The sequence below is a fragment of the Python bivittatus genome, unplaced genomic scaffold, assembly GCF_059951505.1.
Source record: "Python bivittatus isolate LINGU-HERP-01145 unplaced genomic scaffold, Pbiv_v1 ctg000020_np1212, whole genome shotgun sequence".
NCBI classification, from domain to species: domain Eukaryota; kingdom Metazoa; phylum Chordata; class Lepidosauria; order Squamata; family Pythonidae; genus Python; species Python bivittatus.
In genome coordinates, this window is record NW_028277030.1 from 87592054 (window position 1) to 87602489 (window position 10436).

The 10436-nt window shown below is 42.1% G+C and overlaps 1 protein-coding gene across 1 annotated transcript; it reads left to right on the plus strand.

The window, feature by feature from the left end:
- ACTA1 (actin alpha 1, skeletal muscle) lies at window positions 1-6678 on the plus strand. The gene is made up of 7 exons (XM_007424828.4): window positions 1-159; window positions 2007-2147; window positions 2799-3123; window positions 3873-4034; window positions 4913-5104; window positions 5219-5400; window positions 6237-6678. Exons 2-7 carry the CDS (start codon window positions 2019-2021, stop codon window positions 6378-6380), a joined length of 1134 nt encoding a protein of 377 aa, XP_007424890.1. The 5' UTR covers window positions 1-159; window positions 2007-2018; the 3' UTR covers window positions 6381-6678.
- Window positions 6679-10436: the final 3758 nt, after the last annotated feature.

Sequence of the window (10436 nt, forward strand, 5' to 3'; positions counted from 1 at the left end):
CAGCACCCAAATATGGAGACATTCCTGTGGGTCGGCGACAGGGGAGGGGAGAAGCCAGCAAGGGCCTATATAAAACCCGCCGAGTTTTCGCAAGCCCACCGACCAGCAGAGCTGGGAAGAAGCGGCAACCGGAGCTGAGAGCCAGGAACCAACCCCAAGGTGAGTCAGGCCGGCAGCGAGAGGGCGGGTGCCTGGCTGGTTGGCAGAGGCAGGACCTGGGGAAGGAGGACCAGCTTCGTAGCACAGCAGCTCTTGGGACTGGAGGAGGAGAGTAGGGAGTGGGGGGGGGGGGTGTGTGGAAAAGAAGTTCCACCTGTTCAGCTTAAGCTCAACAAATCCTCAAACCCTGAGGCAGCTTTGCTGCTTTTCAGGGATGAGTGGAAGCAGATGCCTCCAAGCCTGTTCTCCTGATTTTACTACTATTTTATGGCAAGAGGGAAGCTCTTGCCTTTTGCTGGAACAATCAGTCTGTTTGAAACATGGGGGCAAACTTTCAAAGCCTGCAGAACTATTAGTGAAGCAAGTTATATATGGTGACATTAAATCATCCAAGCTTAAGTCAGTGGAGACACAAAACATTGATCCAGGAAATGTAGACTTCAGTCTGCTGTGGAACGAGGATAGTTTTAGGGAAATCACCATTAGCATCTTAGGATGAATTGTAAGTGGACAGCAACCAAATAGGCTAAAACTGATTGCTGGAAAAGTGTAAATACCTGAATGAACCAATCAGTTTATTGCTGGAAACATCCACGTTTTATTAAAAATTTGTAGGATGAGATAGGGTTTATTCATGGCTCATATCTCTTTAGTTCCTAACATTAAAGAACAGTTTGGCCAGCTGTCAGCCTTTGTCATTCCTGGTTGGACTGTGTACCTGGCAGCTTGAAGAAAGAAAGGGTATCCTCAAAACAAGCTACTTTTTGCACCTCTGCAAATCAAGTGTGCCTAGTGTGCTGGGAAATGTGGCTTAATATTCTTATTTAATTATTTTGTTTTCAAAATCTATGTGCCACCCTTCAAAACTGGTCTTTCTCATGTGTTTTAAGAGATCAAGTCTAGAATTTTTTTCTTGAAAATCGTATATTCTGCCTGGAGAAGTAGCCCATATTTTGGCTCTTGCTCAAATTGGTGCCCTTGGATGTGTTGGACAACTGTTCCTATATTCCTCAACCAACAATTTGCAATAGTAACTGGGTGTTATGAAAGTTGTAGTCCAGCACACTTGGAGGACATCATTTTGAGGAAAGGAAAATCATCCCTAGTGAGTTAATGTCTTAAAAACAAAATGGACTAACTTCAGTCTCTTTACGCCATCTTCTGACATCTTAGCTACTTCAGTTGTGCATCGAAGTGCAGTATTCTTCTCAAATACAGTTACCTGACAATAGCACCACTGAAGTGAATAGGCTTCATTGCAGTGTACATGTGTAATATTTACACATGAACAATGTAATACAGTAATCTAGTTGTTGATGGTCAATACGCAATTCCTTTAGGAGACAACTGGCTTTAGATCTAATTTGTTTTTACAGAGAGGCTTAAACATATATTAAGGAGTTACTATTTTAAATAGATCTCCCTTTGATTCCACTATAAAGCTACAGCTGTAACCCTATTTACTTTAGAAGTAAGCCCTATTGAAACAAACAGGACTTAATTCTGAATAAGCACGGTTAAGCTTGTCAGATAAACCAAGTACTTTAATTTGCCTTCATTGTTACTTGATTTTTAGTTTGCAGTTTTTTTATAATCAATAAAATCAGCAGATAAACAGAGAAGGAGCTTTATGTGTTTTTAATATGGATTATTCCCCCTGAGTTGTCTCACTTATTAAGGCAAAGGACAGTCGTAGGGCTGAACTATTTCATCATGACAGTTTCCCCCAGTGGGGGAAACCCATTGAATTTCTTGAGGTTGAAAATCTTCCTGCAGTCTCTGTCTTGTGAACTTGCATAGCTCCCTGGTGCCTCTTGTGACCTTTCTTGTTTTTCCTCCATTCTTAGAAAGCCGACACCATGTGTGATGAGGATGAGACCACCGCACTTGTATGCGACAACGGCTCCGGCTTGGTGAAGGCTGGCTTTGCCGGGGATGATGCCCCCAGGGCTGTGTTTCCCTCCATTGTTGGACGCCCACGTCATCAGGTACTTTTCCCTTTTCACCAGCTGTGCTTCTCTTCAACAGTAGGCAGATTGAAAGATACAGCATACATTGGTTTAAGTCTTACTGTATTGGGAAGGCCTGGACGTGACTGAGGGTGAGGAATTAGTAGGTCAGATGACCCATTGTATTTCTTTCTTTTTCTCACTCTTGCTGACCTTCCTAAGACTCAGGTGGCTCCATGTGAAGCTACTAAAATTACCATGACAATATAAGTCCCATTGAACTTCATAAGTTCTACTATTCAGGGATCGTGCATAGAACTGAGTTACATAAAGGACTCTGAGACAGCTGGAGCTCCTTGGGCCATCATTATTTTGAAAATGGGAATGTCCATCATAGCCCAAGAGTCTACACTCTTTCAGATACAGAATAATGTATTGGCCGCTCTGTAGAGACCATCATAATGTTGTCTAAATAATCTCTCAGTTAACTGATCTCCTAGTGTAGCTGCTGCTTAGCGCTTCCTTTATTTATCCTACAATTTGCTGTCTGTTTTGTGAAGGACTCAAAGCCTTAATAAGAAGACCCTGATACTCCTTTGATTAGTGTAGAGAGTACTCATTAAATGTGTACTGTGTAGGATAGAGAACAGCCATTAGAAATTGCTAAGCATTTTCCCTCTTTCTTCCCAGGGTGTCATGGTGGGTATGGGTCAAAAAGACTCCTACGTAGGGGATGAAGCCCAGAGCAAAAGAGGTATCCTGACCCTGAAGTACCCCATTGAACATGGCATCATCACCAACTGGGATGACATGGAGAAGATTTGGCATCATACTTTCTACAATGAGCTCCGTGTTGCCCCTGAGGAGCACCCCACCCTGCTCACTGAGGCCCCTCTTAACCCCAAAGCCAATCGTGAAAAGATGACCCAGATCATGTTTGAGACCTTCAACGTCCCTGCCATGTATGTGGCCATCCAGGCTGTGCTGTCCCTCTATGCCTCTGGCCGTACTACTGGTGAGTGCTGGTGCCAGGAATAGAAAAGCAGAAGGCTAGGTTCCAAGGGATGCCCACCAACTACTTCTCTTTCAAAGAATAAGATAGTCATAATCCAACTAGACTAGGAGATAACCTGCCACTGACATGGGCTTAGGAACATAGAAAACTGAACTGCTTTATATTAAGTCCATCTAGTTCAGTAATCTGTTTATCTGCCTAATGTATTCCTGATACTTTGAATTATGTTGGCGGACTAGAGATTATGGAGATTGCACCCCGATAGTTCTGAAAAGATCCTGGTTGGGAAAGGCTGGTTTACATTTACTGGCAATGGCTCCCCAGGGTTTCAGATAGAAGTTTTCTGATCTTCTCTACTTCTTTATAGAATGGACTGTTTAACCCTTGCACAGAATATCCCCTTCATGCCTTCACTGGCTCTCTATATTCCTGGTCCATTCTAAGCAGTAAGATTTTGTCAGCCTACTAAGAGAATGAAAAACCCTATTGGCATGACTAAAGTTTTACCCAGCAGAATGTACAATGTCTCCACATCTAGCCTTCCCTGGAATGCTCACTAAGGAAAGAGAATACTTTACCGGCTAACACTGGCTGTGAGATTGGGAATCCCTTATGACTCATCTAGCCATGTTGTCTCTTCTTTGCTCCCTATTGCTATGTGTTCTGTATCAACCTAGACCTGCAAGTTGGTGAAACCAGGTTTTGTAGCCTCCATCACTAAAAATTGTATCTCTTCCTTTTTTCTGTAGGTATTGTGCTCGACTCTGGCGATGGTGTCACCCACAATGTGCCCATCTATGAGGGTTATGCCCTGCCCCATGCCATCATGCGTTTGGACTTGGCTGGTCGGGATCTCACTGACTACCTGATGAAGATCCTGACTGAGAGAGGCTACTCTTTTGTCACCACTGGTAATGATGCAACCTCCCAGCCCTCTGTTCTTGCTCTGGTTCTTGCCTAATCCTAAATGGCTTGTCCCTGTTTAAAATGGGAAAGGCTTTCTTCTCACCAGCAGTTCTGCTCTCTAATCACCCCTTAGCTTTTTGTGACATCAACAGATGCTTCTGAGGAATTTTTTTGTCAGAATAAGGGGAAAATACTACCCAGGTTTTAGTCCACCCTTAGCAATGGAAGCTTACTGGATAACTTTGGACCAATTAGTTTCTGTCTGTCCAACCGTGGGGTGTCATAAGGTGGTTGTTATGGGGAAAAATAAGAGGAAGGAATGCAGTATATGCCACCTGGAGCTTCAGGTAGAAAAGCAGGATATAAATTAACAAATAAAATAGTTTTATTACTGATAAGGTGGATGTCAGCTTAAGCCTGTCTCCCTCATTAGCTGGGGATGAGAGTAAGGTAATGTCATGAGGACATGGGGAAAGAAAGCAGTCAGGGCATGTTTCTGCTTGCTTAGGTGGAAGTGGGGAAAGGTTGCACGGGCATTGGGTTGCACTCACCAGAACACAGAGTGAGTATAGCCTGGACACAAACGCAGAAAAATTGGGCTGATGCTTTCAAGCTTTTCAGTACTGCTGAAGTCTGAAAGTTCAGACCCCACAGGTCTGCATTTCATGCTCTTCCATCACAACCATAAAACAGGGTGCGAGCATTGCTTTCTTACTACTGCCAGATGTATGTGTGCTTTTTTAAATTGAGCTTCAGGGTTATGCACCAGCTGTCTGCATTCTTCCCTCTTTACTGCGTTGGTCTGATTTTTCTCCCCCCCTTTCTTCCATTCTGGGAGGACTTCTTGTTTGGCTAACTGCTAAATTCTTTTTCCTTCCCACAGCTGAACGTGAGATTGTCCGTGACATCAAGGAAAAGCTGTGTTATGTGGCTCTGGACTTCGAGAATGAGATGGCAACTGCTGCCTCCTCTTCTTCTCTGGAGAAGAGCTACGAATTGCCTGATGGGCAGGTCATCACCATCGGCAATGAACGTTTCCGTTGCCCAGAGACCCTTTTCCAGCCATCCTTCATTGGTATGTTTCCCTCTCTAGCATTTCCCATCTTGTGATCCTTTTCCTATGAAGAGTTCATATGCTTGGAGTTGCTATATTCCTCTTTCCATTCCTTTATTTTCTCAATGCCACCAGGTATGGAATCTGCTGGTATTCATGAGACAACCTACAACAGCATCATGAAGTGTGATATTGACATCAGAAAGGACCTGTATGCCAACAATGTCATGTCTGGTGGCACCACCATGTATCCCGGTATTGCTGACCGCATGCAGAAGGAAATCACTGCTCTGGCTCCCAGCACAATGAAGATCAAGGTGGGCTTTAATTACACAAATTATTAATATGCAGTGGAATATGGCAGAGGTTGATACCATAAACAGCACTATGCATTACAATGCATCTGTGCATTATAGTGTTTCACAGAACCTCTATGCATAGATAGTGGAAAGAGAAGAAGGCTTCTCTGTTTCAAGAACTGTACTCCTAGAAAATGAATTGGTCCATACCATTCTTGAAATAGACCCAATGAAAAAAAATCATTTTAATTCCAGTGATTGCAACAAGTCCGCTCTGAAAAATGAATTAAATCTGGAATCAGCCCAAAGTATTATAAATGGACTTAATCATGCAGAATGATTACCAATTAATTTGGATTTGGATTAGCTTTGGGTGTGTTCCACTTCATTTTCAGTGGGATTTCATTTGTACTAGTATTTTTGGATCGTATCCTTACATTTCCCTTCTGACACTTTCTGAATTCTTCCAGGATTCAGATAGAATAGTTAATTGATCCTTGTAGTTAATTAAGTCACCTGCATGTTTTGTTGAATGCCTTATCTTAATTAATTAATTGATGCAAATCATCCCAACTAATTTACTATGGTTGGCAGAAATTCATGATATGGGATGCAGAAAGCGGTGGGTTTTTGGGTTTTTTTTGGCAAAGGTTAGGGTTAGATTAATAGTTTTAATCCAAGCTAAGCCCTCTTGCACTCAAGTCACATGACCAGCACCCCAGTGATGGGACATAATGCTGCTCCATTGTCTATTTGGAATCCCTCTTTGGGGTTCTGCTCTTGTTAATTAAGCATCTCTTGCTTTGTTGCTGTTTTTCCTGTATCAGTTAAATCATTCCATTTGCTTCTTTCAGATCATTGCCCCCCCAGAGCGTAAGTACTCTGTCTGGATCGGTGGCTCCATCTTGGCTTCCCTGTCCACCTTCCAGCAGATGTGGATCACAAAACAGGAATACGATGAAGCCGGCCCATCCATTGTCCACCGTAAATGCTTCTAAACATGTTTACAGAAAAGATCACTATTATTATTACTTGGTAACTACTCTCAGGATGACGACATTGTGAAGTGCAGGCTGTTGAACACCTGCCCAAGCCACATTAATGTTCAATTTTATACCAATGTCTATGTGACGGTTGCTGCAGACGCCATGTGACACTGAGTGTTTGTACAGTGTACATAAATTAACTTATTTTACCTCATTTTGTTATATCAAACCATGCCCTGCGGAAGGAAACCAAAAAAAGAAAACTTTCAAGAAGCATTAAATCATCAAGTCATTCTGTCATGCCCCAACACAGCTGGCTTTGGTGTGATTTATTACTCTGGAATGTTTTGGGTCGTAATATTTCCTGCTCAAGTAAGATCAATACACATGAAGGGATTAGGAAGTAAAAGGGGTGGTAGTGCATAGCAGTGACACGCCATGTATAGGCCTTGACAGTAATCCTGAGCGCGTACACATTTCCATAAAGGCAACAGAACAGGGTTAACATACATTTATCATTCCTACGACAGATGGGGAAGGGTGGTGGTGGTATTTGTCCCAGGTCACCCGGTGAGTTCACAACTGAGCAGGGATTTCGGTTCACATCTCACACTCCTGAGGATTTTCTTAAGACAGCCAAATGTCAAGGAGATTTGTGTGGCTACAGTCATGATTTTACAAAATGCCTGGACTTACCATCACCAAAAGTGCATAATACAGATATTCCTAAGTGACCCAGAATTCTCCTTGCCAGTGAAACTTCATAATGATACTCCCGGGAGGATTTGGACTGAGTTCAATATTCCCTTTCTCCTGACTCTGCCAATTGTCCAGAGTTGTGCGAGGGCTGAGCTCGAGGTCTGTCCGAGCCCTGCTATGTGAGAGCCCTTAACTAGTGCTTAACCTACACTATTACATCTCAAAAACATGTGCTCTGCCACTCAGCTCCAGCCCCTTCTTCAATTACTGGCTGTCAACCTTAGCTCAGCCAAGGATCTAAAATATCTCAGAGGTCAAAGCAGATTAGCCCCCCGAGTCTTGTGCTGCAAAGAGACTCTCAGCCCCCAGCTGTTGCTGTCTTTCACTCTTCTTTTTAGCTTTTCCCACTGAAGGAATTGCATCAGTTTCTTCCAATTGCTGTAGTCCATCCAGTGGGTAGGAACTGAAGGTCATTTGGCTAAATGAGCTCTTCCATATGCCAAGGACTCACAGTTGATATTAGACCCTCCCACCCCAAAGTATTACTGACACTCTTGGCTGTACTAAAGAGAAGTTGCTTTTTGACCTTCTTGCAACCTAGCCCTCTGAGACTTCATCTCCAATATGCTTTTTTGGTAATGAATACTAACCCCTTCATCACCCACTTTCTGCATCCCCTCTCCACCAACCATTTCCATCCTCAGAACGCACTCCTTCATTTCGCTCTCCTTGGAAAGCCGGGCTGGTTGAGTCTTAGCAGAAGGCATTCGTTTTCCTTCCAGGGCAAACAGACTATTCCTTGCATAGCTATGGTGTGTCAGCATCAGACAGCAGGTGCAAACGGTCAGCCTGTGCCAATGGAGACTAACACAAGGACGCATTTAGTCAAACAAGCCCAGGTCATGATGTTTAATAATGAATCAAACCCACTCTCTGGAATGCCATCCTGCAAATGCTGCACGCAACAGATGTCCAGTGGTAAAGTTGGAAATGTGATACTTTCATAACACTTATGTCTGTCACACACTTTTCAACGATAGAGGAGCAGTTAAAACTGCTGTATTAACTACAAGTTTGTTTGGCTGAGGCTTGTCCAGCGTAAACCCCACAGATTGCAACAGTGGGGTAGCAAGTTGCATTTACTAGCACTCGTGCAGGAAATACTCAGAACACAAAATAATTTATACAGGGGATACTTTCAGTGAATGGCAACTTTTGTTCATTCTCAGGAAGCAACATGCAGCAAACTGACAGATTTCAATTTTAATCAGCAACAGATAATGGTCTTAAATAAGGAACATAAATGTCAACCAAGGAACAGAAGTGAGGTACTTGGGTTACATTAGTAGAGGTCCTGGTTCAAAAGCAGAATTTGTCATACTGACTGGGGAAAGAAGGATATGAAAATGAATTTCTGTTTGAAAATGGGTGGATACTTATTTGCTGTTGCTTCAGGTTGTGATTTTTCTTGCTGCAACATTTTTGTATACTTTCTTGAGCAAAAAAGCTTGAGAATGATTTCTACATGAGTAAAGACTAATGTGCCACAAGCGTTCAGCACCCATCTACTTACCTATCTGCCTAACTATCTGTAGAGAGAAAATGTGAGCTACATTTCTGATTTTAATTGATAATATGAACTATCTACATGATGAAAAAGTATTCTAAGGATCAAGCAAAATATGTTAAAAGAGTATGAAACAAATTTGTTTCTTTGGAACAAACAGCACCTTCAGGAAGAGGCCACTTTTGTCAGGAAAGTGTTTTTGGAGTAAGGTTTAACCCCATTTTCTGATCCACAGTCCTAATTTAGACCTCCCCATAATTCATTCATTCATTTCAATTTAATAATTGTAATGTAATAATTGATAAACCAATTGTGAAAACTGAAACATACAAAAATGTTGAGGGTTGGATGGGCTTATCCATGAGTATGTATGGTATTTTAGTAAGCAAAACCAATTTAACACAACAATTCCATAGCAATGTTTAGGGGTTGTGTGAACTGAGTTACCCTAAGACAGGAGTGTGTCCAGAGGACCAAGGCTTCTGAGAGGCTTCACTTCCTGTTGCCTAGAAGAATCATAACAGTAAAGGTATGATTATATTCCCAGAGAATAGATTAGCCCCAACCCTTTTGTAAGGCCTTGAAGACTTAGTTCAGTCAACGGACATGGAGGTTGGAACGTATGGCAGAACCTGTGGGATGGTTGTGCTGCTGGGTTGTGGTATTTTTTTAACCTTGGCTGCAGATTTGTATTTATGGTGATTTTGTTTTGATATTATGTTTTTTTAACTGTTGTTAGCCTCCCAGAGGCATGATATTGAGATGGGTGTCCATATACAAATTCCTTTTTGTAGCTTGACTTAGTACCTTGTTCCCTTAGTTCCTTTAGTACCTTGATTACCACAATAGCAATCTCTCTATTTTAATTGCTAGAACTGTTTATGCAATGATTTTGCTTAAAAAGTGTGACAACAACAGGAGTTGTAGAACAGTTGACCATCCCCTGGCAGCTTTCCATGTGAGTCACATTTCATGGTCAGCAAACCAGGCTTCTCTATTTTTAAATCGCTGCTGCTATGCGCTGTATCTGGTTCGTTCAATAACCATTCCACATGTTGGAAGCAAAAAGCATTATTTAGGTAGTTATTATATTTATAGACCACTGAATCCCTAAAGACTCTCAGCAGTTTACAAAATATGATATCACAAAACTATATGAAAGAAAGGCACACAAATAAAAGGTCCACAAACCAATGAAAAGATAAAATAAAATGTAATTAACAAAAGCAAATTATAACTGAACCAAGATGGAATCAAGTCCCAACTGCCTTCCAGAATAGCTCTGTTCTGGCAATTTTCAAAAGGAAATCAGGATGGGAGTCAACTAGATGTCTACCGGAAGGCTGTTCCAAAGGACCAGCGCAGCCAGTGATAAGCAGCCCTGTTGAGCCTCAGCTCCCTTCACCTCCCTAAAGTGGGACACCACTAGCCATTTCTCACGGATAGATTGAACTGGTCAGGCTGATTCCAATAGGAGAATGAGGTCCTGTAGATAACTAGGCACCAAACCATGCTTTCTTAGCACATTCTTAGCACAAGTCTCTTGGAACAATTTAATTAACAATTCTTTTGAAGCAATTATTAACTGAGGGAAGACAATCTGAATTATGCTGCCCTCCCACATTAATGAGAAGCCCACAGTTTATGCAGCAGAGTACATATAGTGCAGTTAGAAAGTCCTGGGCTCCATCCAAGCAGGTTTAGTTAATTAACAAGAACTTGCTGTTTGTAATATCTGAGATTGGAGATTCCAGTTAGCTAATGCATTAATGCATTTGAAATCAAATCAGCACCTACTCTCA

Bases quoted from the DNA above. Each gene is read 5' to 3' on its own strand.
- ACTA1 (XM_007424828.4), top strand. From the start codon at position 2,019: ATGTGTGATGAGGATGAGACCACCGCACTTGTATGCGACAACGGCTCC. The intron at 2,148-2,798 runs GTACTTTTCCCT...CTTTCTTCCCAG, and splicing joins TTGGACGCCCACGTCATCAG to GGTGTCATGGTGGGTATGGG. The intron at 4,035-4,912 runs GTAATGATGCAA...TCCTTCCCACAG, and splicing joins CTACTCTTTTGTCACCACTG to CTGAACGTGAGATTGTCCGT.